This window comes from Puma concolor, chromosome E4, assembly GCF_028749965.1.
Source record: "Puma concolor isolate L17-30 chromosome E4, mPumCon1.1.hap2, whole genome shotgun sequence".
Taxonomy (NCBI): domain Eukaryota; kingdom Metazoa; phylum Chordata; class Mammalia; order Carnivora; family Felidae; genus Puma; species Puma concolor.
The window spans coordinates 3,899,908-3,927,762 of NC_141683.1; the positions used below are offsets into that span (position 1 = coordinate 3,899,908).

The 27,855-nt window shown below is 46.0% G+C and overlaps 1 protein-coding gene across 12 annotated transcripts; it reads left to right on the top strand.

The window, feature by feature from the left end:
- On the top strand, positions 1-27,445 carry LOC112851656 (pyrin and HIN domain-containing protein 1-like). 12 transcript variants are annotated; one of them, XM_086694101.1, is made up of 13 exons: positions 2-242; positions 4,757-5,031; positions 5,918-6,048; positions 6,655-6,822; positions 10,331-10,498; positions 13,037-13,204; positions 15,569-15,736; positions 18,268-18,435; positions 22,149-22,316; positions 24,712-25,131; positions 26,001-26,186; positions 26,812-26,927; positions 27,132-27,445. In XM_086694101.1, exons 2-13 carry the CDS (start codon positions 4,767-4,769, stop codon positions 27,184-27,186), a joined length of 2,181 nt encoding a protein of 726 aa, XP_086550227.1. In that variant the 5' UTR covers positions 2-242; positions 4,757-4,766; the 3' UTR covers positions 27,187-27,445. The 12 variants fall into 12 exon arrangements, 11 of the variants coding, with proteins under 11 accessions (XP_086550231.1, XP_086550234.1, XP_086550227.1 ...); XR_015246175.1 differs by having other exon boundaries at positions 3-242; positions 4,753-5,031; positions 26,001-26,106; XM_086694100.1 differs by having other exon boundaries at positions 3-242; positions 4,753-5,031.
- Positions 27,446-27,855: the final 410 nt, after the last annotated feature.

Consider the following 27,855-nt stretch of genomic DNA (forward strand, 5'->3'; position numbering starts at 1 on the left):
CAGGGGACAGCACAGTGAGAGGGAACCAAAACTAGTCAAGTTGTGACTCTACACGGTGCCATTTCTGATTGCTATCTTTCAAAACACTTCTTTTTCCTGTGCCCTTCAGGAGATTATAATAGCTTGCAGTTCAGTCTCTAAGGGCTTTCCTAATTGATCTTTCTCCTCAAACAAAATAAGCAGTGATCCCTGCATTTCTGAAGAAGACCTCAAGATCTGGACTTGTGGGGAATTTCAGCAAGGTGAGAACCGTGGGCTTTCTGTCAAGAGATATTGGCTGAGCAGGAAACATCCAGGGGACTTCGGTTATAAAGAATGGGGGGGGGGGGTTGTGCTGGTTATCAACTACAGTCAGAAAAATGAAAACAGTAGCTTCGTTCTATTTTTTTTTAAGTTTGTTTATGTATTTTTGAGAGAAAGAGAGACAGTGAGAGTAGGGGAAGGGCAGGGAGAGAGGGAGAGAGAGAGAATCCCAAGCAGGCTCCATGCTGTCAGGTCAGAGCCCAAAGCAGGGCTCAAACTCATGAACCGTGAGATCATGACGTGAGCTGCAATCAAGAGTCACGTGCTTTAACCGATTGAGCCACCCAGACTCTCCAACAGTAGCTTGATTCTCATCCTTTACAGCTCAGGCAAAACACAGACATTCTCATTCTACCACATCTGAGGCCTGAACAAAGGGAGATACATTTTGACTATAGAAGATATTAAAATCTATTCCCTAGGTGATTACTGCCATGAGTTATATTTAGAGAAACTGTTTAGTTTCCTTCCCTGGAAAGTGCACAGGAAACGTGGTGGCTGTGGCAGGGTCCCGGGCAAAAGTCAAGATAGAAGCACAAGGAGGAAAGTATCATAACCTAATATGAAGTAAAACACACATCTGCATTTAAAGTTGATTGTATGGTATTATCCTAATCTTAGAAAACTCACATGCACGCATACACACACACACACACACACAGCAGAAAAAATTTCCTTTCCACAGACACAGTTATGCAAAAACATGGCTTCTTTACCTCTTTTAGACAGTTTAATTTTTATCTTATACTCCAGAGCCATTATTTCAGTTCCTTTTAGTATTACTTTCTACCTCCCTCAAAATTACTGACTTTTTTCTAGTGGCAAGATGCAAGGGAGAGGGAGGGAGTCAGTTATACATAGATTTCTATTGCCTGCCTGCAGAATTGTTGAGCAACTTTCTGGACGGCCTGTTATAATACTATTTCATTTGCTCTCGTTAGAGTGTGAGATTTTTCATGCTGATTTCAGAATTTGGGGTATGTTAGATAAACCTCGTTAATTATGTTTATTAATTGCGTTGGTCGGATTTTCTAAATCTTTACTGATTTTTAAAAATTTTATTTCGCAATTGCGAGATGCGTTAAAATCATCACGCATAAAAACCGTGCCATGGTGAGGTTTTCGTCCCGTACGTCTGTCAAATTTACATACACGATGATATATACAAGTGTGTGTGGATGTATGGAGAGAAACATACGATATAATAGTACAACTATAATTTTTATATATAGGCGAATCATGTTATAAAATAAATTACATAATATTTATAGCATTATAAAGGGATATCACAACAAAAATAATATATATTTTCGATTAGCAAGTAAATACACAATCACAACTGTGTTATTTCCCTGGGACGTCAGCTTTGTCATTGTGTTGTGCTTTGATGATATTTTTTTTGTCTCCAGATCTATTTAAAGCTACACTAATAGAGATAAGCTGGTTTTCTTTTGGTTGCTCGTCGCATGATGAAATATTTGTCTTTTATTTCCCCACCTTTAAGTGAGTGATCTTTTGTTAACAATACATTGGCAGATTGTGTAAATGCCATTTGACTACACTTTCCACTTAACTCGTTAGGGCCATTTCTGTGTCTGCTGATAATTAAGGGGTACAGTTTGGCTTTGGCCACTCTCGTTCCCGTTCCTGACACTTCTGAATGCTCCTTTCTCGTGCTTCTGTTTTTACGTATACCTTTATCTGATCCTTTAAGACAAATACATTAGCGAAGGGCCCCATTGGCTTTCCTCCCTTCCCCCACCGTGTCGATATGCTTCCTGTCTCTCTCGCCTTTAGTCGAAGTTGCATTTCTTTGTAAGACAGAGGCACACCTCGCCAAGGTAGTCCTCGCTCTGGCTTGCAGTAGTTCTGGGCTCTACGTGTCATTTTCATTATCGAATATCATTTCCAATAGACGTTTCCTTATAGGTCTTTGTCGTACAAACCACAAGGCCTTGAATATCAGAGAATAGTTTCTGAGGCCCCCACATTTAAATATCAGTTTGACCAGCTTAGAATTCTGCTCTCAAAATTATTCTGCCCTCCCTCTATGTAGGCAGTACCTTTTCTGATACCCCTGGGGCTGCATCTGTTTCGAAATTCACAATCGGGGCATTTCAGAAAGGCTATTTAGTGTACCTACTTTGAATACTGTAATATTAGAGGGCACCCGGGTGGCTCAGTCGGTTGGGTGTCTGACTTCGGCTCAGGTCATGATCTCATGGTTCATGAGTTCGAGCCCCACATGGGGTTCTCCGCTGTCAGCACAGAGCCTGCTTCAGATCCTCTGTCCCCCTCTCTCCCTGCCCCTCCCCTGCTCATGCTCTCTCTCCCTCTCTCTCAAAAATAAGCAAACATTAAAAAAATAGAAACAAACAAACAAGACACAAAAACAAATACTGTAATACTAGAAACCCAAGAGGGGGTCTGGATGATTATTCTAAAATCAAACACACTAATATTTTGGAAATACAAAATGCACGTTCATATTTAAGAGGAATGAACAAAGATTAGACCTAGCCTCCTGTCACCTTATATCGTATTATATCTTATTTTGCAAACGAATTATGTTGTCACACCCATATATACCACACACACAAAAATTTCATTTTAAACACTATTCAGCTTTGAAACAGATATGGAATTTGAACAAATACTATTTGAAAATTACCCTGTTTTACTGTTGGTGGACAGCTTTGCTGTTGAGTGTCAGATTCAGGCTGCTCCTTGAATCTTTACAGGTAATCTGCTCTTCATTTCTGGAAGCTTCCAGAGTTTTTACTTTTACTTTGTTGTTAATGATCTTCAGTTCTGCTATCATCCATCTTGTGGGTTTATCCTTCAATCCATGAGCCTGACCAATCCGAGGATCTCGTACCCTCGCAGGAAGGAATCATTCACAGCCCTGGGGATTTGAACATGCTAATTATACAGAAGCTACACAAACACACGGTGCCCGAATAAGAACAATTGATGAATTTAAACAGAAAAGTGGAATCCGTACCTTGTACTGAGTGCCATAGAGGAAGTACGAGAGGTGCTAAAGGCGCCCAGAGGCGGGACCCTCGGTCCAACAGGGGGACTCTGGTGGCTTTTGGAAGACAAAGCCTCAGCGGAGTCCTGAAGGCTCCGAGGAGTCAGTCGGAGGAAGAAAGGCGAGAGCAGCTTGTTAGGCAGCAGGGAGGGAATTAGCAAAGTCCTGATGCATGAAGAGGCGACATGGGTTGTATATTTCTGGAACATAAGCCGCAAGAATTACAAAAGGCACAGATGTAAAAAAAAAAAAAAAAAAAAAAAAAGATGCAGATTATTCAAGGCTCTCCAAGCTAGGGTGGGGAGCAAGAAAAATTTCAAAAACAAACAGGGGAATTCTTGGCGGCTGCCAAGTGGGACAGAGCCATGGCTGGATAGAGGGACATCTGGCTCTCCGAAAGAACTGTTCAGAGGAATTCAGCCTAGAAGGGTAAAATCAAGGAACTGCTAAATAATTGCGCCAAAGGAGTGCAGTGTTCCTGCTCTAGCCGGAGTGTAGAACTCCAGTGAGAGGACTACTAACTGGTCCCAGAAAAAAAATGCTGTGATCGTGCACGCGGGAGCAGGTAGAAGGCCAGCAGGGGACAAGGGCGCAGAGGACACAGAGGACACAGAGGACACAGAGGACACAGAGGACACAGAGGACATGCCCAAGCCCCAGGGAGAGGGGACGCTAGAAGGACGGGCTAGGGGAAGGCAGGTGGACATGGGCAGGTCCCTGGTGTGGAAGCGAGCGCCCCGGTGGCGGGGACAGTCACGGAGGGTGAGAGACTGCGGTCCACTCGGCCATCAGAGAGGGTAACAGGGTCAGGAGCCAGCGAGCAGACATCCAGGGAGACACCGCAGCCCCAGTAGGGGATGGCCGCCGGGAGCAGGTGCCCTGTGACACCGTACAGCCCACACTCCACGCACAGAAAACACTACCTCTTTCCAGACCTCCTGCCACCACACCTGCCCTGACCCGACACAACTGTCATTATTAAATGAAAAGACTTTCTTGGGAGTTCTGAATGCAGGCGCCTGGGTGACTCCGTCGGTTAAGTGTCCAACTTCGGCTCAGGTCATGATCTCACAGTTTGTGGGTTCGAGCCCCGCGTCGGGCTCTGGGCTGACGGCTCGGCGCCTGGAGCCCGCTTCAAATTCTGTGTCTCCCTCTGTCTGCCCCTCCGCTGCTTGCACTCTGTTTCTCGCATGGTCTCAAAAATAAATAAACATTTAAAAAAAATTTTTTTTTTAAAAAAGAAGTTCTGAATGCAGCAGATCTCAACCCATTTTGCACAGTGATGCACCTGGTCTTTGTCACACACACTCAAGGACAACACCTTGACATGGGCCACTCACCCACATAGACACAACCAGGCTTTTAAATTGTTCCGATGAGAATGTAACGCCCTATGGTATTTTTCTCCTGCTTAGACAGACCTTGAGAGATGGAGACAGAATGCAAGAGAATTCTTCTGCTGAAAGGGCTTCAGCCCCTCAACGACGACCAGTTTAGCATGGTTAAGTCCCTGCTGGACTCTGATTTGGGACTGACTTCAAAAATGAAAGAAGACTATACCAAGGTCAAGATTGCTGACATGATGCACAAGAAGTTCCGGGGGATTCTCTGTGTGAACAAACTCCTGAGGCTGCTCAAAGACATAGAAGGACTAGAAGACACTGTGAAAACTATTAAAAATGAGAAGAGAAAAGGTAATGCAGAGGAGCCCTCACTGTCCATGTGCCCGCCCTCTGTGCCCAGCAGAGCCCTGGTGTCGGCACAGCGGGGAGATCCCTTTGCCAATTTACGACTCGGTTGCCCAGATGAGGTGGCCCTTCAAGCGCCAACAGGTTGACAGTTGAACAATTCCTTTCCTACAAAGGGGGGCACTGTATTTTACAGGGTGTATTTGGGGGATGTGGGTAAAGAAAAAAGGCAGAAGGAGTTGACGACAAAGGCTGAGGCTTCCCCCACATTACAATGGTTACAGGGTGACGACAAAATTAGGAAAAAATTGTGACTCTTAAAAATACTGCAAACGGTGCGTATACTGTTCCCTCACAATATTTATCCCACCGTTACTCTATTCCCTAGCAACAAACGTGAGGCAGTGCTTAAAGAAAAACTCCTCTCTCGCAGATGTGAAACCATTGCCTCCCGTAAAATCAGTGGCTCGTAAAAACATATTTTAAAAAGTCAAGCATCACCAGTTTGTCACGTCACTAATTAGATCGGATTTCCTTTCTCTGCTTGCTGTAATTCAAATAGACCTTCCATAGGAGTTAACCCACCATCGGCATTTTGAAAACTTAATATTCTTAAAAGGAAAATATAGGATAAATGGGTTGGAAGAGGGTTTGACTGAGGTTCCCGGGAGTCCGGACGATGGAGGGGTGGGCTTGCGCCCGTGGGGAAGGAAGGAGACCATCCGAGACTGAGTCAGCACCTGTAGCCGGGCTGGCTGGTTGATGGACACAGGGGGGACAGAAACGCCACCTCAGACCCACAGGCAGGAGCTCCGAGGAAATAGCACCGAACGTGATGCAGTTGCCCTAGAAGGGCCTCTTTGGATTTACCATGTTCTCTTTGCTGCCTCAGTTATGAAGAAGTACAAAACTCAGGGACTGGCTCCAGTGAAGAAAAGAAAGCAGGAGGCGTCCAGTACTGTTGAATCGACATCCACCGCAAACAAGGCTTCACGGCCAGTGGATGATACACTTGTGTCGAAGGTAAGATGCAAAAGGTCCCGCTGAAGAAGCTTCCCCTATGGCTCTTCCCCTGATTAGCTTCCTGGGAGCACTTAGCTCTTCCTTCATTTCTCAACCTGCAAATAGAAGAATCAAGAAAAAAGGGATTCCAGGGGCAGAATGAAAATGAGGTTTGGAGTCAACAAATCCATAGTGAACAATCACCCACCCGTAGTTGGCCATCACCCGTCATGTTTCAGAACTGTGTTCACTATAACTCGTGTGTATAACTCCGTGGGAAGGAGATGTGGAGTCAGGACCCCTCTTTACATGTGGGATAAGGGGAAGTCTCACCAGGAGGGCAGCTCACCAAAGAGACACAATTCAATTCTAGATTTTCCAAATCCTGGTGCAGCATCCTTCGGGCCACAGGGAGGAGGGGAGATTCCCAGTTGTTGTGTGAAACTCCCATCACTGTGGGCTGTACACCTCCCGTCATCTCTCAGAGGACAGACTCCATGTGGTCCCCTGTTTCCTGAAACAGAAGTTTTAGTCTTTATAATCTAGTAATAAAAAACTGATTGGCTCAGTAGTAATGTTTACCTCAAACTGCAAACCATTACCCAGAGGGTTGGGATCTACTTTCAGAAAAGGAAAACTAAAACCACAAGCAACAATAAATCTAACAAGACACAGCCAACGTCGGAATGGGTTCAGCTTGGACAACCTTCCGTCACAGGTGCCCTGTCACCTGAGAGCTTCTCTCAGCCTCCTCGGATGCCTCCACCAACTCCGGGCTGCAGTTTCTCGACCAAGGTACCGTCTTGCTCTCCCCCGTACTTGTTCCTCTCTCTACAACATAGTACAGGAATCATCAGGACCTGTAAAGAGCTTCTCCGTAACTCCCTACTATGTATAATTTCTTTAGATAACAACAATCGCTCATTAGCTGATCAAATACAGGTAGTGAGATTTCAGTGTAGTAGAGATCCTTTGCTATTTGAAAGTATGCATTTTGAAATAATTCCGAATCTCAAGTGGGTTACCGACTTGGTGCAGGAGTAGGGGTAGGGGGTGGCCGGACCATTAACGATGAACATGGGAGGGTGTTTATACCCTGCATTCCTGTCTCCTTTTGTCCCTTTCCCCTTGGCTTATTGACCATACATCTGGATTCATTTCCAGCATTCGGGGCTCCCTCCCACGTCGCGTGTGTAAACATAAGCTATCTCGATGGTTTGGAATTCATGACGCTTGTCTTTTCACTGGCCCAGATACACCCACCTTCGGACCCCAGCCTGACTCCCTTCACCCCGGCAAGTCCTCACTGATGTGCCCCAACAACACATCACATCTTCCCACTGCTGGCTGTCACGGGTCCTTTGATTTTTTTCCAGCATTTATCACCACTCTAATGAGTGTAAGTTCTCCTTTTATGGGACCATGACCTCAGATTATAGGGGAAGACCAGGCGAGGTGGAGAAGTGAGTGCACACGTGTGTATCCCCTCCCTCCCAGCGGACCTCTGTCCCACCCTGACATGACCACGGTGGCTGCCTACACTCGGGAGATATAATGTCCATTCTGTGGCAAATGCCACAGGAATACCCACCTGAGGAATGAGCCAGGCAACACTTGAATCACTATTCTCTAATGTAGTTTGTCACCCAAGCCCCAAGCTGCCCTCTGACCCAGGCTGTACCCCGGCCCCAACACACACATAGCACTTGAGGACAAACTCCCTAAAGACATCTTTCTCAAGTTGTGTCTTGTGGATCCTACTGTTGTCAGCACCAAAACTCATCATCCCTACCCAGGGTCCCCAGGATTTATGCATGGGATGGAGCTGGCTACCTGTGCCTGTTGGATCCCAGGCCCAGATGGCCGCGGATGTGTCCTTCTCCAGTCACTGAAAACTCAGCCGCTGTGTCTCTGCTAGCACAATGACATATGTGCACATCTCAAGATAACTCTGCTTTGACCCTGCATCCTGGCTTGGAAGTGACAGTTTCTCAGTCCCCACCTGCTTATATATGGGACACAGCCATTTCTATTCTGGGAGAATCCTCACACTGCCCTTAAACGTCTTAGAGAACAGGGACCCCGGGAAGGCTCATCTGCCGACTCAGCCTCTTCCCATAAACGCACCATGCAGTCGGTTGTTCCACGGGGTCCAGCCACCTGCACAGGAAGCCTGCAAAAAATGGGTCCACCATCCATCTGTGTCTCATTAGATGAGCAGGAAAGCCTTGCCTGATTCATCACAGGGTCTCCCACTGATTTTCTTCAAGCGTGGGTTCTGTCCCTTTGTTTCCCCAAAACCAGATGTAGACAAATATTACCTTTGTTTCCTGTGTTTCCAGAAGCAAACAGCTCAAAACATCATGTTTCAAGAACTAGACAGGGTGAATAAGTGAAAAATATGGAGAGGGGAAAAAAAATCAATTATTATTTTTTCATATTATTCAGTCAAAAATAATATATTCAGCATCTAGGGTTGCCTCAGTGGCTCAATCGGTACAACATCCAACTCCTGATCTCTGCTCAGGTCATGACCTCACAGCTTCTGAGATCAAGCCCTGCACTGGGCTCTGGGCTGAGAGTGAAGAGTCAACTTGAGATTCACTCTCTCCCCATCTCTCTGCCCCCCCTACCCCACACATTCTCTCTCTCTCTCTCTCTATCTCTCTCTCTCTCTTCTCTCTCTCTGTTTGCATTCTGATTCTCTTGCATTTAAAATGAAGAAATAAACTTGAAAAAATATTTTCAGCATCTAAATCCTACTGCTATGACAGAAGCTTTCAGTGTCACTGATTTTGAGGGAATATCAAGATAAGGTTGTCTTGGGATAAATTGCTACCTGTGGCAGAAGCAAATAGAGAGGCTACTTTAGGGAACTATTTCCCACGCCATCAGGAGGGCCCCACATACAACATGAGGCCTCTGTAGATCAGAGCCGACCAAAATCTCTAAGTAGATCCTGAAATAGCAGTGACAATGCCGACATGGCTGTGTATTGCCCACGTAGTGTGTTGGACCCCGGACCTGTGTGCTCTGTGTCCGTGATCTCATGTCATCTTTATAACAGCATTCGTTATTTATCACTCAGGGTGCTGTTGCTAGGGCCATTGCGCTTCTGAGAAAACTGAGGTTCCTAGAGGTTAAACACATTCTGCAAAGGTCACACAGACAGTGAGTGTCAGAGCGTGAACACGTGAGCTCTTCATGGGCACACAAAATCCACGTAGCTGTGCGGATGTTACAATATTTTTTTAATGCCCCTAATGTGTGAATAACCAGCGTCATGGGTGGACTTGTTTCCACAGCCAGGCTCTGTCCTCCTGCAAAAGAGGAATGAGGTGTGGGGGTTGGTCCGACGGTGCTCTAATCAGGAGCCGCCTGCCAGAGGCAGGTATTCCAGAAGCTCCCTCATCTACAACTTTATCCACAAGTGACACTTGATGAACTGGTCAAATGGATGCTAAAAGTGACAAGAATGGTGGCACGGGCATATCGGATGCAGGATGGTCCAAAGGGGCTTTCGTTAGTAAAAGGACAGGTAGTCAAGACAAACGAGTTTACAGACTCTTTCTGCAATTCCTTAAACGATCATAAAGGTCCAGATCCTGGGACAGCGTGGGGGAAATCCTCATTGGGCTTGTCTGCCCTTGAGATCCCTGAGGGATTTGGTGGCCTGGTGCAGAATCCTGCCTCTGGAATGATGAACAGGGGGGGAATCTCACTGGCATGGAAAACAAAGCATTCACAGGGTTTCCTGAGCTGAAGGACAGGAGATAGGAACCAATTTGCTTATTTGTGGAAGCACAAGGCAGTGAAAAACTTGGCTAATGAAACATCCCGAAGTTCAGCCAAGTAGTTCTGAGACCGGTTTCCATTGGAGCCAGGTAGGGTTATCTACCAGGCCACGATCCACGTGTCATCTTGAGGAGCTTGACATAGTGCCCTTGGAAGCAGATAGAACTAGAATTGCCTAGCATTCCAATGAAAGTTCAATCATCTGTGTGGTTGAAATTTGCAGAGGGATGTTTGTATCCTGGTTGGGGTCCACGACAGAGAGCAGAAGGAGGTATCCTATATGTGCTAGCATTCCAGAGTGGAGAACCTGGGGTGTGTTTGTGTGTGTGTGAGTGTGCGGGGAGAGAGAGACGCACAGACAGACATAGAGCAGGAAGGGGTGAGGAGAGTGAGCAGCAGAGTGGGAAAGTGAGCGAGAGAGAGAGAGAGAGACAGAGAGAGAGAGAGAGAGAGATTGTGGCTCATCAGATATTGAAAACTATTGACCAGGGGAAAAAACTACTTTCAGAAAAGAAAAACTAAAGCCACAAGCAGTGATAAATCGAAGATGATGCAGCCAACGCCGGAAGGGGGTCAGCTTGGACAACCTGCAGTGACAGGTGCCCTGTCACCTGCGAGCTTCTCTCAGACTCCTCGGATGCCTTCACCAACTCCGGGCTGCAGTTTCTCGACCCAGGTACTGTCTTGCTCTTCCCTGTACTTGTTCCTCTCTCTACAACATAGCACAGGAATCATCAGGACCTGGAAAGAGCTTCTCAGTAATTCCCCTACTCTGTAAAATTCATTACACAACAATGACAATCACCACAGCTGCTGTCTCTCTCCTATGACAATGACATATGCACACAGCTCAGGATAACGCTACTTTTGCCAAGCATACTGGCTTGGAAGTGACACTTTCAAAGTCCCGTCGGCCTACGCAGATGACTCCTTAAACAAATGACTCCCATGAGAATTTCTACTCCCATGAGCAACGTTCTCCTGCCCTGAATCCTCCTTGGAGCCCAAGGACCACAGAGGCTCATCGGCTCCATCAGCCTCTTGCACATAAACACACATGTAGTGAATTCCTCCCTGGGGTCCAGCCACCTGTACAGGAACAAAACGTGTGTCTGATTGCTCAGTCTTTTCTTCGTTAGGTGAGCACAAAAATCTTGCTCTGATTCATCATGGGGTCTCCCAATGATTTTCTCTACCATGTGGGATCCGTTCAACTTTTACCCCGAAACCAGGCGTAGACCGGTTTTGCTCTTGATTCCGACAGCTACGTCTCTTCTAAACCGAACAGCTCAGGACATCGTGTTTCTGCAACAGGGCAGGGTGTTGAAGGAAATGAAATCAATTATTATTTTTTCATATTATCCAGTTAAAAAGAATATTTTCAGCATCTAGGGGTGCCTCAGTGGTTCAACCGATAGAACATCCAACTCCTGATCTCTGCTCAGGTCATGACCTCACAGCCTTGAGATCAAGCCCTAGTTTGGGCTCTGGGCTGAGAGTGAAGAGTCGACTTGAGATTCGCTCTCTCCCCATCTCTCTGCCCCCCAACCCACACATTGCCTCTGTCTTTCACTCTCTCACTCTCTCTCTCTCCTCTCTCTCTCTCTTTCTTTGCATTCTCGCTCTCTTCCACTTAAAATGAAGAAATAAACTTGAAAAAATATTTTCAGCATCTAAATCCTACTGCTATCATAGAATCTTTCAGCATCACTGATTTTGAGGGAATATCAAGATAAGGTTGTCTTGGGACAAATTGCTACCTGTGGCAGAATGGAATAGAGAAGCTACTTTAGGGAAGTATTTCCCATGCCACCAGGAGGGACTCACATACAACATGAGGCATCTGCAGATCAGAGCAGACCAAATCTCTACGTAGATCATGAAATAGCAGTGACAATACCGACATGGCTGTGTATTGCCCACGTAGTGTGTTGGACCCCGGACCTGTGTGCTCTGTGTCCGTGATCTCATCTCATCTTTACAACAGCATTCATTATTTATCACTCAGGGCCATTGTTGTTGGCCCTGTTGTTAGGGCCATTTCGCCTCTGAGAAAACTGAGGTTCCTGGAGGTTAAACACGTTCTGCAAAGGTCACACAGACAGTGAGTGTCAGAGTGTGAACACGTGAGCTCTTCACGGGCACAAACCGAATCCACGTAGCTGTGCGGATGTTACAATATTTTTTTAATGCCTCTAATGTGTGAATAACCAGAGTCATGGGTGGACTTGTTTCCACAGCCAGGCTCTGTCCTCCTGCAAAAGAGGAATGATGTATGGGGGTTGGTCCGACGGTGCTCTAATCAGGAGCCGCCTGCCAGAGGCAGGTATTCCAGAAGCTCCCTCATCTACAACTTTATCCACAAGTGACACTTGATGAACTGGTCAAATGGATGCTAAAAGTGACAAGAATGGTGGCACGGGCATATCGGATGCAGGATGGTCCAAAGGGGCTTTCGTTAGTAAAAGGACAGGTGGTCAAGACAAACGAGTTTACAGACTCTTTCTGCAATTCCTTAAACGATCATAAAGGTCCAGATCCTGGGACAGCGTGGGGGAAATCCTCATTGGGTTTGTCTGTCCCTGAGATCCCTGAGGGATTTGGTGGCCTGGTGCAGAATCCTGCCTCTGGATGATGAACGGGGGGAATCTCACTGGCATGGAAAACAAAGCATTCACAGGGTTTCCTGAGCTGAAGGACAGGAGATAGGAACCAATTTGCTTATTTGTGGAAGCACAAGGCAGTGAAAAACGTGGCTAATGAAACATCCCGAAGTTCAGCCAAGTAGTTCTGAGACTCGTTTCCATTGGAGCCAGGTAGGGTTATCTACCAGGCCACGATCCACGTGTCGTCTTGAGGAGCTTGATAGGGTCCTTGGAAGCAGAGGTGGAACTAGAATTGCCTAGCATTCCAAAGAAAGTTCAAACATCTGTGTGGTTGAAATTTGCAGAGGGATGTTTGTACGCTGGTTGGGGTCCTAGCCAGAGAGCAGAAGGAGATATCCTATATGTGCTAGTATTCCAGAGTGAAGATCCTGGGGTGTGTTTGTGTGTGTGTGTGAGTGTGCAGGGGAGAGAGAGACACACAGACAGACAGACAGAGAGGAGGTAGGAGAGAGGAACGTGAGCAGGAGAGTGGGAAAGTGAGAGAGAGAGAGAGATTGTGGCTCATCAGATATTGAAAACTATGGACCAGGGGAAAAAACTACTTTCAGAAAAGAAAAACTAAAGCCACAAGCAGTGATAAACCCAAGACGATGCAGCCAACGCCGGAAGGGGATAAGCTTGGACAACCTGCAGTGACAGGTGCCCTGTCACCTGCGAGCTTCTCTCAGCCGCCTCGGATGCCTCCACCAACCCCGGGCAGCAGTTTCTCAACCCAGGTACCCTCTTGCTCTTCCCTGTACTTGTTCCTCTCTCTACAACATAGCACAGGAATCATCAGGAAGTGAAAAGAGCTTCTCAGCAATTCTCCTACTATGTAAAATTCATTACACAACAGTGACAATAACCACAGCCGCTGTCTCTCTCCTATGACAATGACATATGCACACAGCTCAGGATAACGCTACTTTTGCCAAGCATACTGGCTTGGAAGTGACACTTTCAAAGTCCCGTTGGCCTACGCAGATGACTCCTTAAACAAATGACTCCCATGAGAATTTCTACTCCCATGAGCAACGTTCTCCTGCCCTGAATCCTCCTTGGAGCCCAAGGACCACGGAGGCTCATCGACTCCCTCAGCCTCTTGCACATAAACACACATGTAGTGAATTCCTCCCTGGGGTCCAGCCACCTGTACAGGAAGAAAATGGGTGTCTGCTCAGTCTTTTCTTCGTTAGGTGAGCACAAAAATGTTGCTCTGATTCATCATGGGGTCTCCCAATGATTTTCTCTACCGTGTGGGATCCGTCCAACTTTCCCCCAAACCAGGTGTAGGACAGTTTTGCTCTTGATTCCTACAGCTACATCTCTTCTAAAGCAAACAGCTCAGGACATCGTGATTCTACAACAGGGCAGGGTGATGAAGGAAATTAAATCAATTATTATTTTCTCATATTATCCAGTCAAAAAGAATATTTTCAGCATCTAGGGGTGCCTCAGTGATACAACTGATAGAACATCCAACTCCTGATCTCTGCTCAGGTCATGACCTCACAGCTTTTGAGATCAAGCCCTAGTTTGGGCTCTGGGCTGAGAGTGAAAAGTTGACTTGAGATTCGTTCTCTCCCCATCTGTCTGCCCCCATACCCTACACGTTCCCTCTCTCTCTCTCTCTCTCTCACATACTTTCTCTCTCTTTTCCCTCTCTCTCCCTCTTTCTTTGCATTCTCACTCCCTTGCACTTAAAATGAAGAAATAAACTTGAAAAAATATTTTCAGCATGTAAATCCTACTGCTATCATAGAAGCTTTCAGTGTCACTGATTTTGAGGGAATATCAAGATAAGGTTGTCTTGGGATACATTGCTACCTGTGGCAGAATGGAATAGAGAAGCTACTTTAGGGAAGTATTTCCCATGCCATCAGGAGGGACTCACATACAACATGAGGCATCGGCACATCAGAGCAGACCAAATCTCTAAGTAGATCGTGAAATAGCAGTGACAATGCCGACATGGCTGTGTATTGCGCACGTAGTGTGTTGGACCCCGGAATCTGGTGCTCTGTGTCCGTGATCTCATCTCGTCTTTATAACAGCATTCGTTATTTATCACTCAGGGTGCTGTTGTTAGGGCCATTTTGCCTCTGGGAAAACTGAGGTTCCTAGAGGCTAAACACATTCTGCAAAGGTCACACAGACAGTGAGTGTCAGAGCGTGAACACGTGAGCTCTTCACAGGCACAAACCGAATCCACGTAGCTGTGCGGATGTTACAATATTTTTTTAATGCCTCTAATGTGTGAATAACCAGCGTCATGGATGGACTTGTTTCCACAGCCCAGGCTCTATACTCCTGCAAAAGAGGAATGAGGTATAGGGGTTGGTCCGACAGTGTTCTAATCAGGACGCCTCCTGCCAGGTCCTGGGAAAGCCTGGGGGAAATCCTCATTGGGTTTGTCTGTCCCTGAGATCCCTGAGGGATTTGGTGGCCTGGTGCAGAATCCGGCCTCTGGAATGATGAACGGGGGGAATCTCACTGGCATGGAAAACAAAGCATTCACAGGTTTTCCTGAGCTGAAGGACAGGAGATAGGAACCAATTTGCTTATTTGCGCAAGCACAAGGCAGTGAAAAACTTGGCTAATGAAACATCCCGAAGTTCAGCCAAGTAGTTCTGAGACTCGTTTCCATTGGAGCCAGGTAGGGTTATCTACCAGGCCACGATCCACGTGTCATCTTGACGAGCTTCACATAGGGCCCTTGGAAGCAGAGGTGGACCTAGAATTGCCTAGCATTCCACAGAAAGTTCAATCATCTGTGTGGCTGAAATTTGCAGAGGGATGTTTGTACCCTGGTTGGGGTCCAAGCCAGAGAGCAGAAGGAGGTATCCTATATGTGCTAGTATTCCAGAGTGAAGATCCTGGGGTGTGTTTGTGTGTGTGTGAGTGTGCGGGGAGAGAGAGACACACAGACAGACATAGAGCAGGAAGGGGTGAGGAGAGTGAGCAGCGGAGTGGGAGAGTGAGCGAGAGAGAGAGAGAGAGACAGAGAGAGAGAGAGAGAGAGAGAGAGAGAGAGAGAGAGAGAGAGATTGTGGCTCATCAGATATTGAAAACTATTGACCAGGGGAAAAAACTACTTTCAGAAAAGAAAAACTAAAGCCACAAGCAGTGATAAATCGAAGACGATGCAGCCAACGCCGGAAGGGGGTCAGCTTGGACAACCTGCAGTGACAGGTGCCCTGTCACCTGCGAGCTTCTCTCAGACTCCTCGGATGCCTTCACCAACTCCGGGCTGCAGTTTCTCGACCCAGGTACTGTCTTGCTCTTCCCCATACTTGTTCCTCTCCCTACAACATAGCACAGGAATCATCAGGACCTGGAAAGAGCTTCTCAGTAATTCCCCTACTCTGTAAAATTCATTACACAACAATGACAATCACCACAGCTGCTGTCTCTCTGCTATGACAATGACATATGCACACAGCTCAGGATAACGCTACTTTTGCCAAGCATACTGGCTTGGAAGTGACACTTTCAAAGTCCCGTCGGCCTACGCAGATGACTCCTTAAACAAATGACTCCCATGAGAATTTCTACTCCCATGAGCAACGTTCTCCTGCCCTGAATCCTCCTTGGAGCACAGGGACCACAGAGGCTCATCAGCTCCCTCAGCCTCTTGCACATAAACACACATGTAGTGAATTCCTCCCTGGGGTCCAGCCACCTGTACAGGAACAAAACGTGTGTCTGATTGCTCAGTCTTTTCTTCGTTAGGTGAGCACAAAAATCTTGCTCTGATTCATCATGGGGTCTCCCAATGATTTTTTCTACCATGTGGGATCCGTTCAACTTTTACCTGAAACCAGGCGTAGACCGGTTTTGTTCTTGATTCTGACAGCTACGTCTCTTCTAAAGCAAACAGCTCAGGACATCGAGTTTCTACAACAGGACAGGGTGATGAAGGAAATGAAATCAATTATTATTTTCTCATATTATCCAGTCAAAAAGATTATTTTCAGCATCTAGGGGTGCCTCAGTGATACAACCGATAGAACATCCAACTCCTGATCTCTGCTCAGGTCATGACCTCATGCTTTTGAGATCAAGCCCTACATTGGGCTCTGGGCTGAGAGTGAAGAGTCGACTTGAGGTTCATTCTCTCCCCATCTCTGCTCCCATACCCTACACGTTCCCTCTCTCTCTCCCCCCTCTCTCTCTCTTTCTTTGCATTCTCACTCCCTTGCACTTAAAATGAAGAAATAAACTTGAAAAAATATTTTCAGCATCTAAATCCTACTGCTATGATAGAAGCTTTCAGTGTCACTGATTTTGAGGGAATATTAAGTTAAGTTTGTCTTGGGACAAATTGCTACCTGTGGCAGAAGTGAATAGAGAATCTACTTTAGGGAAGTATTTCCCATGCCATCAGGAGAGACCCACATTACAACAGAGACATCTGCAGATCAGAGCAGACCAAAATCTCTAAGTAGATCATGAAAAAGCGGTGAGAATGCCGACATGGCTGTGTATTGCGCAAGTAGTGTGTTGGACCCCGGAATCTGGTGCTCTGTGTCTGTGATCTCATCTCATCTTTATAACAGCATTCATTATTTATCACTCAGGACCATTGTTGTTGGCCCTGTTGTTAGGGCCATTTCGCCTCTGGGAGAAGTGAGGTTCCTAGAGGCTAAACACGTTCTGCGAAGGTCACACAGACAGTGAGTGTCAGAGCGTGAACACGTGAGCGCTTCACGGGCACAAACCGAATCCACGTAGCTGTGCGGATGTTACAATATTTTTTTAATGCCTCTAATGTGTGAATAACCAGCGTCATGGGTGGACTTGTTTCCACAGCCAGGCTCTGTCCTCCTGCAAAAGAGGAATGAGGCGTGGGGGTTGGTCCGACGGTGCTCTAATCAGGAGCCGCCTGCCAGAGGCAGGTATTCCAGAAGCTCTCTCATCTACAACTTTATCCACAAGTGACACTTGATGAACTGGTCAAATGGATGCTAAAAGTGACAAGAATGGTGGCACGGGCATATCGGATGCAGGATGGTCCAAATGGGCTTTCGTTAGTAAAAGGACAGGTAGTCAAGACAAACGAGTTTACAGACTCTTTCTGCAATTCCTTAAACGATCATAAAAGTCCAAGTCTTGGGAAAGCCTGGGGGAAATCCTCATTGGGTTTGTCTGTCCCTGAGATCTCTGAGGGATTTGGTGGCCTGGTGCACAATCCTGGCTCTGGAACGATGAACAGGGGGAATCTCACTGGCATGGAAAACAAAGCATTCACAGGGTTTCCTGAGCTGAAGGACAGGAGATAGGAATGAATTTGCTTATTTGCCGAAGCACAAGGCAGTGAAAAACTTGGCTAATTAAACATCCCGAAGTTCAGCCAAGTAGTTCTGAGATTCGTTTCCATTGGAGCCAGGTAGGGTTTTACCAGGCCACGATCCACATGTCGTCTTGAGGAGCTTGACGTAGGGCCCTTGGAAGCAGAGGTGGAACTAGAATTGCCTAGCATTCCAAAGAAAGTTCAATCATCTGTGTGGTTAAAATTTGCAGAGGGATGTTTGTACCCTGGTTGGGGTCCAAGCCAGAGAGCAGAAGGAGGTATACTAATATGTGATAGTATTCCAGAGTGAAGAACCTGGGGGGTGTGTGTGTGTGTGTGTGCACATGCGAGAGAGAGACAGAGACAGAGAGAGAGACAAACAGAGAGTTGAAGGGGAGAGGAGAGTGAGCAGGAGAGTAGGAAAGTGAGAGAGAGAGAGAGAGAGGGAGAGAGATTGTGGCTCATCAGATATTGAAAACTATTGACCAGGGGAAAAACTACTTTCAGAAAAAGAAAACGCAAAACACAAATACTGCAAAATCTGAGATGATGCAGCCAACGCTGGAATGGGGTCAGCTTGGACAACCTTCCGTCACAGGTGCCCTGTCACCTGAGAGCTTCTCTCAGCCTCCTCGGATGCCTCCACCAACTCCGGGCTGCAGTTTCTCGACCAAGGTACCGTCTTGCTCTCCCCCATACTTGTTCCTCTCTCTACAACATAGCACAGGAATCACCAGGACCTATAAAGAGCTTCTCCGTACTATGTATACTATGTATAATTTCCTTAGATAACAACAATCGCTCATTAGCTGATCAAATACAGGTAGTGAGATTTCAGTGTAGTAGAGATCCTTTGCTATTTGAAAGTATGCATTTTGAAATAATTCCGAATCTCAAGTGGGTTACCGACTTGGTGCAGGAGTAGGGGTAGGGGGTGGCCGGACCATTAACGATGAACATGGGAGGGTGTTTATACCCTGCATTCCTGTCTCCTTTTGTCCCTTTCCCCTTGGCTTATTGACCATACATCTGGATTCATTTCCAGCATTCGGGGCTCCCTCCCACGTCGCGTGTGTAAACATAAGCTATCTCGATGGTTTGGAATTCATGACGCTTGTCTTTTCACTGGCCCAGATACACCCACCTTCGGACCCCAGCCTGACTCCCTTCACCCCGGCAAGTCCTCACTGATGTGCCCCAACAACACATCACATCTTCCCACTGCTGGCTGTCACGGGTCCTTTGATTTTTTTCCAGCATTTATCACCACTCTAATGAGTGTAAGTTCTCCTTTTATGGGACCATGACCTCAGATTATAGGGGAAGACCAGGCGAGGTGGAGAAGTGAGTGCACACGTGTGTATCCCCTCCCTCCCAGCGGACCTCTGTCCCACCCTGACACGACCACGGTGGCTGCCTACACTCGGGAGATATAATGTCCATTCTGTGGCAAATGCCACAGGAATACCCACCTGAGGAATGAGCCAGGCAACACTTGAATCACTATTCTCTAATGTAGTTTGTCACCCAAGCCCCAAGCTGCCCTCTGACCCAGGCTGTACCCCGGCCCCAACACACACATAGCACTTGAGGACAAACTCCCTAAAGACATCTTTCTCAAGTTGTGTCTTGTGGATCCTACTGTTGTCAGCACCAAAACTCATCATCCCTACCCAGGGTCCCCAGGATTTATGCATGGGATGGAGCTGGCTACCTGTGCCTGTTGGATCCCAGGCCCAGATGGCCGCGGATGTGTCCTTCTCCAGTCACTGAAAACTCAGCCGCTGTGTCTCTGCTAGCACAATGACATATGTGCACATCTCAAGATAACTCTGCTTTGACCCTGCATCCTGGCTTGGAAGTGACAGTTTCTCAGTCCCCACCTGCTTATATATGGGACACAGCCATTTCTATTCTGGGAGAATCCTCACACTGCCCTTAAACGTCTTAGAGAACAGGGACCCCGGGAAGGCTCATCTGCCGACTCAGCCTCTTCCCATAAACGCACCATGCAGTCGGTTGTTCCACGGGGTCCAGCCACCTGCACAGGAAGCCTGCAAAATATGGGTCCACCATCCATCTGTGTCTCATTAGATGAGCAGGAAAGCCTTGCTCTGATTCATCACAGGGTCTCCCACTGATTTTCTTCAAGCGTGGGTTCTGTCCCTTTGTTTCCCCAAAACCAGATGCAGACAAATATTACCTTTGTTTTCTGTGTTTCCAGAAGCAAACAGCTCACAACATCATGTTTCAAGAACTACACAGGGTGAGGGGCGCCTGGGTGGCGCAGTCGGTTAAGCGCCCGACTTCAGCCAGGTCACGATCTCGCGGTCCGTGAGTTCGAGCCCCGCGTCGGGCTCTGGGCTGATGGCTCAGAGCCTGGAGCCTGTTTCCGATTCTGTGTCTCCCTCTCTCTCTGCCCCTCCCCCGTTCATGCTCTGTCTCTCTCTGTCCCAAAAAAATAAATAAACGTTAAAAAAAAAAATTAAAAAAAGAACTAGACAGGGTGAATAAGTGAAAAATCTAGAGAGCAAAAAAAAAAATTCAATCATTATTTAAAAAAAATATGCATATAAAAATAATATTTTCAGCATCTAGGGGTGCCTCAGTGGCTCAATCAGTAGAACATCCAACTCCTGATCTCTGCTCAGGTCATGACCTCACAGCTTCTGAGATCAAGCCCTACATTGGGTTCTGGGCTGAGAGTGAAGAGTTGACTTGAGATTCGCTCTCTCCCCATCTCTCTGCCTCCCTACCCCACACGTTCCCTCTCTCTCTCTCCTCTTTCTCTCTCTTTCTTTGCATTCTTGCTCTCTTCCACTTAAAATGAAGAAATAAACTTGTAAAAAATATTTTCAGCATCTAAATCCTACTGCTATCATAGAAGCTTTCAGTGTCACTGATTTTGAGGGAGTATCAAGATAAGGTTGCCTTGAGATAAATTGCTACCTATGGCAGAAGTGAATAGAGAGGCTACTTTAGGGAAGTATTTCCCACGCCATCAGGAGGGACCCACATACAACATGAGGCATCTGCAGATCACAGCCGACCAAAATCTCTAAGTAGAGCGTGAAATAGCAGTGACAAGGCCGACATGGCTATGTTGCCCACGTAGTGTGTTAGACCCAGGAACCTGTGTGCTCTGTGTCTGTGATCTCATGTCATCTTTATAACAGCATTCATTATTTATCACTCAGGGCCATTGTTGGCCCTGTTGTTAGGGCCATTTCGCCTCTGAGAAAACTGAGGTTCCTAGAGGTTAAACACATTCTGCAAAGGTCACACAGACAGTGAGTGTCAGAGCGTGAACACGTGAGCTCTTCACGGGCACAAACCAAATCCACGTAGCTGTGCGGATGTTGCAATATTTTTTTAATGCCTCTAATGTGTGAATAACCAGAGTCATGGGTGGACTTGTTTCCACAGCCAGGCTCTGTCCTCCTGCAAAAGAGGAATGAGGCGTGGGGGTTGGTCCGACGGTGTTCTAATCAGGAGCCGCCTGCCAGAGGCAGGTATTCCAGAAGCTCTCTCATCTACAACTTTATCCACAAGTGACACTTGATGAACTGGTCAAATGGATGCTAAAAGTGATAAAAATGGTGGCACGTGCATATCGGATGCAGGATGGTCCAAAGGGGCTTTCGTTAGTAAAAGGACAGGTGGTCAAGACAAACGAGTTTACAGACTCTTTCTGCAATTCCTTAAACAATCATAAAGGTCCAGATCCTGGGACAGCGTGGGGGAAATCCTCATTGGGTTTGTCTGTCCCTGAGATCTCTGAGGGATTTGGTGGCCTGGTGCAGAATCCTGCCTCTGGATGATGAACGGGGGGAATCTCACTGGCATGGAAAACAAAGCATTCACAGGGTTTCCTGAGCTGAAGGACAGGAGTAGGAACCAATTTGCTTATTTGCTGAACCATAAGGCTGTGAAAAACATGGTGGAGAAAACATGCCGAAATTCAGTCAAGTAGTTCTGAAACTCGTTTCCATTGGAGCCAGGTAGGATTTTCTACCAGGCCACGATCCACGTGTTGTCTTGACGAGCTTCACATAGGGCCCTTGGAAGCAGAGATAGAACTAGAATTGCCTAGCATTCCAATGAAAGTTCAATCATCTGTGTGGTTAAAATTTGCAGAGGGATGTTTGTACCCTGGTTGGGGTCCAAACCAGAGAGCAGAAGGAGGTATCCTATATGTGCTAGTATTCCAGATTGAAGATCCTGGTGTGTGTATGTGTGTGTGTGTGTGTGTGTGTGTGTGTGTGACGGAGAGACAGAAAGACAAAAAGAGAGAGAGAGGAGAGTGAGAGAGAGAGAGGTGAAGGAAGAGAGGGATTGTGGTTCACCTGATACTGACAACTAACCAGGGAGAAAAAAACTATTTTCAGAAAATGGAAACCCAAACCATAAAAACTGAAAAATTTGAGATGATGCAGCCAATGCCGGAATGGGGTCAGCTTGGACAACCTTCCGTCACAGGTGCCCTGTCACCTGGGTCCTTCTCTCAGCCTCCTTGGATGCCTCCATCAACGCCAGGCAGCAGTTTCTCGACCAAGGTACCGTCTTGCTCTTCCCCGTACTTGTTCCTCTCTCTACAACATAGCACAGGAATCATCAGGACCTGGAAAGAGCTTCTCAGCAATTCCCTACTATGTATAATTTCCTTACATAACAAAAGTCACCTGTTAGCTTATTAAATGCAGGTGGTGAGTTTTCAGTGTAATAGAAAGTGTGTATTTTGCTATTTGAAAGTGTGTATTTTGAAATAATTCCTGATCTGAAGAGGGTTACTGACTTAGTGCAGGAATGAGAATAGGGGATGGTCAGACCACTAAAGATGAACACAGGAGGAAAAATGAACGACTGCATGTAATTCGTCTCCTGTCTCCTTTCGTCCCTCTCCTCTTGGCTTATTGACCACACTTCTGGATTCTCTTCCAGCATTAGGGGCTCCCTCCCATGTCCAATGTGTATACAAAAGATATTTCTCTGGTTGGGAATTCATTACTCCTGTCTTTTCACTGACCCAGAAACACCCACCTTCAGACATCAGCCTGACTGCTTCCCCTCCCCACCGGGCAGGTCCTCACTGATGTGCCTCCAACAATACATCACATCTTTCCTCTGCTCGATTTCACGAGTCCCTTTATTTTTCTTTTCCAGCATTTATCACCACTATAATGAGTGTACCTTCTCCTTTTATGGGAGAATAACCTCAGATTCTAGAGAAAGACTAGACTAGAATGGAGAGGCAAGTGCACAGGCAGGCATGCCCTCCCGCCTAGCTCACCTCTGTCCCACCGTGACATGACCATGGTGGTTGCCTACCCTTGGGGGTAGAGTATTGGCTTGGAAGTGACTTTCTATGGAAGTGACTTTCTATGTCCCCATCTGCCTATACATGGGACACAGTCACTTTTCCTCCTGTCAGAATCCTTCTGCTGCCCTGAATCCTCCATGGAGCACCAGGACCCCAGGAGGCTCTTCTGTGCCTTAGCCTCTTACACATAAACACACCATGGACTCAGTGTTTTCCTGGGGTCTGACCACCTGCACAGGAGGCCTTCAAGAAGGTGTCTGACCTTTCAGTCTGTGCTTCATTGGGTGAGAATGAAAGCCTTGTTGTTATTCATCATGGGGACTCCCAACAATTTTCTCTAGGGTGTGCGTTCGGTTTGCTTTTTGGGTTCAAAGCCAGAAACAGATCACTATCACCTTCAACTTCTGCTATGATGAAGGGAATAGCACAGAAAAGCATGATTTATGAACAAGGTGGGAAGTGGAGAATATACTCTGAGAGAAAATGACCTGTTTATGCTTTCAAAATATGATCCAAACCAATATTTCCTCAGCCTCCAAGCCCCACTCTTGTCATGCCAGTGTATGATAACTGAGTTTTAAAAGGCAATAGCTCAGCATGATCCTGTCAGTGAGATTACGGAGTATATGTGGCTTACCCAAATGGAGAAATTTCTTTTACAAGGCTATCCCTCTAACAAAGATTCCACCAACAGGGTCAACACAAAGCATGAAATATCTGTTTATTGGAGCAGACTACAGGCCTCTGAAAAACCATGGAAAGACAGTGCTGACGACATTTCTGTGCACTAGGCATTTACTTGGTGCTGGATTCAAATCCAGGCTTTGCGATCTAAAGCTTTAACATTTAGGGGACTTTTTATTCTCTTTGTAGAGCTTTTTCTATGCTGCTGTTTTTTAGAATCATTGGGTTCAAATAATTCTATGCCAAGGAAGCATGTTTTCAGAAGGCTCATTCTTCTACTGTTCAAGTCTGGAGCCAGAACATTTCTAAATCAGGGAAGTTCATGAACTTCTCCAGTGACTGCTTAACTAATCTCTTTTTAGCACAGCCCTTCTTGGAAAAGGGCTCACGGTTTCCCTCTTTCAATTGTGACATCTACCGGGACTGGTTCCAGATGAAATCTGTGGTTTCTGACTAGAGCTGTTCACTGCCAGTGCTGTTAGGGTGATTTATTTTCTTCCTTACTGCTATCTTACTTTGCTCACTAAAATGCTGATTGGTAAATTAAGATAATATATTTATCTTCATGTCTAATGGGAATCCCTTCACAACAGCATGGCTATTTTCCTCTTCCTCTATGCTCTCCAGAGCTCTCCTCAGAGAAATGTTGTTTTGGTGTTGTTGTTGTTTTATCTTGGGTTAATGCCTTTAACAGAAAAAATAATATTCCTCCCAAATGCATGAAACGATGAAGAAAATAAGTACAATTACATGTAATTCTTCCATGTCTTCCACTAGCTACCTTATACTAGGTCAGCTCTCTCTCTCTAGCTCATTTTTTTCCCCCAAATGCATCCAATCTGAGCCTTTCTGGAGGCTCGACATTAAGCTTAAGGTGGCTGTCACTAGAAAGGACTGTGTATTCCCTTTCTTAACTGGGCCACTTTCTGATGTGTACTTCCAAGTAGAAACCAAGATTGAAGTCTGTACCTACAAAAGCTTCCAGAGAAGAGGGTTTACAGACATGCGCCAAGGAAGTGATGGTGCTGAAAGCCACAGAGCCATTCGCATATGACATCACAGACGAGGAGAGAAAGATGTTTCATGCCACTGTGGTTACTGAGAGCCAGTTCTTTCGAGTGAAGGTTTTTCATGTCGGCCTGAAGGACAAGTTCATACCAAAGAGAGTCATCACCTTAGCAGATTATATTGGCCGCAACGGGTTCCTGGAGGTGTACGATGTCTCTTCTGTGTCTGATGTCAGTGCTGACCGAAAGATGGAGGTCTCAAGCAGACTGATCCAAAATGCAAATGCAACTCCTAAAATCAAGGAGCTTTGCTCGGAAGAGCCAGGAACATTTGTGAGTGGGGCGTATCAGGTGCATAAGGTAAGCCCACACCATTGTTTTGTACTGTTTCATCTATAACCCCCGAATTTAAAGGTCTGAACTTGCCAAGTGGAGTTTGGTTCACTTCTGAAACACAGGAACTCAAGGCTCCAATGACCAGGGTAGTTGGGTAGAACCTTCCCACTTCAGGATAAGGGCTAGAAAAACTCTTCACATTCCTCTTCCGAAGGCAATGCCATGTAAGTTCTACGGAAAGAGATTTCCCCAAATCCTTGGTTTTTGGCAGATGCTATGATCCATTCACAGGTACTCTGGCCCAGAACAGTGCAGACTTTCTATCAGTACACATATCCTTATGATTTTGTTTGAGTTCTGTCTCATCCCTTTCAGTGACAGCTTAACTTGATTGTGAATAAAGAATTGCCCTCCCAAACTTGGATGCTGGTTGTGACAACCAGAGTAGGAAATCGACAGATGATTCTGCCCTGAAATGCAGCTTTTTCCTTCTACCTGTGTTGTCTCCTGTGCCCTCTGTGTAAGTGGCTGTGCACACAGGTGCATTTGCAGAATTAATGAGTACAGTGAGAGAGAAGGAACCTAGAACAATGGGACTAGATGATCGAGATTCTGGATTTGGGCAGATTGGGAAGAGGGAGTAGAGAATGGACAGGAAAGAAGTACAGACTGAAATGACATAATCCACTTAATGAGAATTAGTGGCAATCCTTCTGACTCATAAGGAGAATCCTCTGAACAAAACATCTTAAGCTATGTGCTATGCCTCCTTCCGGACCTCCAGTTCATATTAACCTGTCGGAGACAAAAGTTTCCACCCACACCCTGTGTTTCTCATGGACGTGGAACCTGATCCAGTTCTGAGGAGGAGCATGCTGATTTTTTTTTTGCAGAAAATGGTGTTGGATCAATGCATCACTTTGTATGAAATACAAGATGATACGGGGACGATGGACGTCTTGGTGTATGGACGACTGACCAAAGTCAACTGTGAGGAAGGCGATAAACTCACACTCATCTGCTTTGAACTAAGTGGGGATCCAAGACAGCTGAGATCTGTAACTCACAGCTTCATCAAGGTGGGGACTTCTGGGGAATAGCATTCTTCCAATGTGGAAGACTTATGACTGCCCTTTCTATCATTCTTTCTTTCTTTAAAGAAGGAGGTTTTGAATTGTGTTGGAGAGAGAAACCCCAGAGAAGCCTTCAAAGGATATAATACCTAGCTAAATATTACAAAATTAGTTGAATGTATCAAAGCAGGGAGATTATGTAGTAAATTTGGGCTTCATTAAGGCCGATTTCTTTCAAAACCTAGCTCTGTGATTTTCTAACTGCTGGTGAAGTTAAGCACCAGAAACTTCAGGTTCATCACTTTTAATATGGGGGAAATGCCATCTATCCCAGAGGAAGGCAAACAGAGCTCACACCAGACCTAAATGATCAAGAGGGCCCCTGAGTACCTCAACACAAAGTAACTTGCCTTTAATGAGATACACAGACTGGTCTACACAGACAGAGAGTATTGGTCCTCCAGGACTAAGTCCACACTCTTTGTCCACGTGAGATTGTGGGAAGACCCTCAAAGGCTAGTACCAGAGTGAAATAGATCAAAGATTGACACATCCAGACCCACAGCAAGGCCCAGACTCTTAGATATCTCCAGTTCTGAGTCTTTCAAACCTTCCAGCCTTTCCATTCCAGACTCACACCCTCCTCCCACCTGTCTTCCCCGTGAGAACCATCCCTTCAACTCTTGGCATTGAGTACACCTGCTCCTTCCTCTCTCTCCTGCCCTTCCACGTGCACTCATGCTGTGGGTGAGTGACTATCTCATTTTAGGGTCTCAACCAATATGGGAGGTGACTCAAAGGACAGGAATTCATTGAAGGGGACAGGGGAGAGTGAGAAGAACCTTATGAGAATGGGATGCAACTGGTGGTTGGAGGACAGTGTCAGTGCAGAGAGAAAGTCAGAATTAGCTACATCTCACCTGCTCTAACTTCATTTCTTTCTTCTTCAAGGTCATCAAGCCCAGGAAAAACAAGAAACAACAACTCAACCCTGATTTGTATATGAAAACCCCAGCATAATGTCCTTCCAAAAACCTGGATGCCATTAACGATGCACATGGAAATAAAATCCAAATACAGAAAAGCTATATATGTACATGATAGAAATTCAGTGATAGGTATACCAGCTGTTAATTCTAGGAAATAGAGTGTTAATGGATACTTTTATTTTCTTTTTATATTTTTCTGTGCCACCCTAATGCCATATTTTGCATGTATAATTTTTATAATTTGGGAAAAAATAATAAACTTTTTTTGCTAAAGGAGTGCTACAATAGAAGCCTAATTCATTTGGTGCGTTGCTTACAAGTGAATCATTTACAGAGAGGGAGGCAAACCATAAAAGACTCTTAAATACAGAAACAAACTGAGCGTTGCTGGATGGGAGTTGGGGGGGGAGGGTGGCCTAAATGGGTGATGGACATTAAGGGAGGGCACTTGTTGGGGTGAGCACTGGGTGTTGTATGTTAAGTGATGAATCACTCAGTTCTACTCCTGAAACCTTTACTACACTAGATATTAAGTAATTTGGATTTAAATTAAAAAAATAAAGAGGAAAAGAAAAGAAAATAATACGAAAAAACAAAAGCAAACGTGTGACTTGCAGGTCAGGTTGGAGCACACAGGCCCCAAGCAATATTTGCATTTGTGGTTTGGGTGCGACCTTGACAAAGGA

Excerpts from the sequence above, each read along its gene's own strand:
- LOC112851656 (XM_086694101.1), top strand. The coding sequence starts at position 4,767 with ATGGAGACAGAATGCAAGAGAATTCTTCTGCTGAAAGGGCTTCAGCCC. Across the intron at positions 18,436-22,148 it reads GCTGCAGTTTCTCGACCAAG|AAAATGGAAACCCAAACCAT; the intron begins GTACCGTCTTGC and ends AACTATTTTCAG. Across the intron at positions 26,928-27,131 it reads CACGTGCACTCATGCTGTGG|GTCATCAAGCCCAGGAAAAA; the intron begins GTGAGTGACTAT and ends TTCTTCTTCAAG.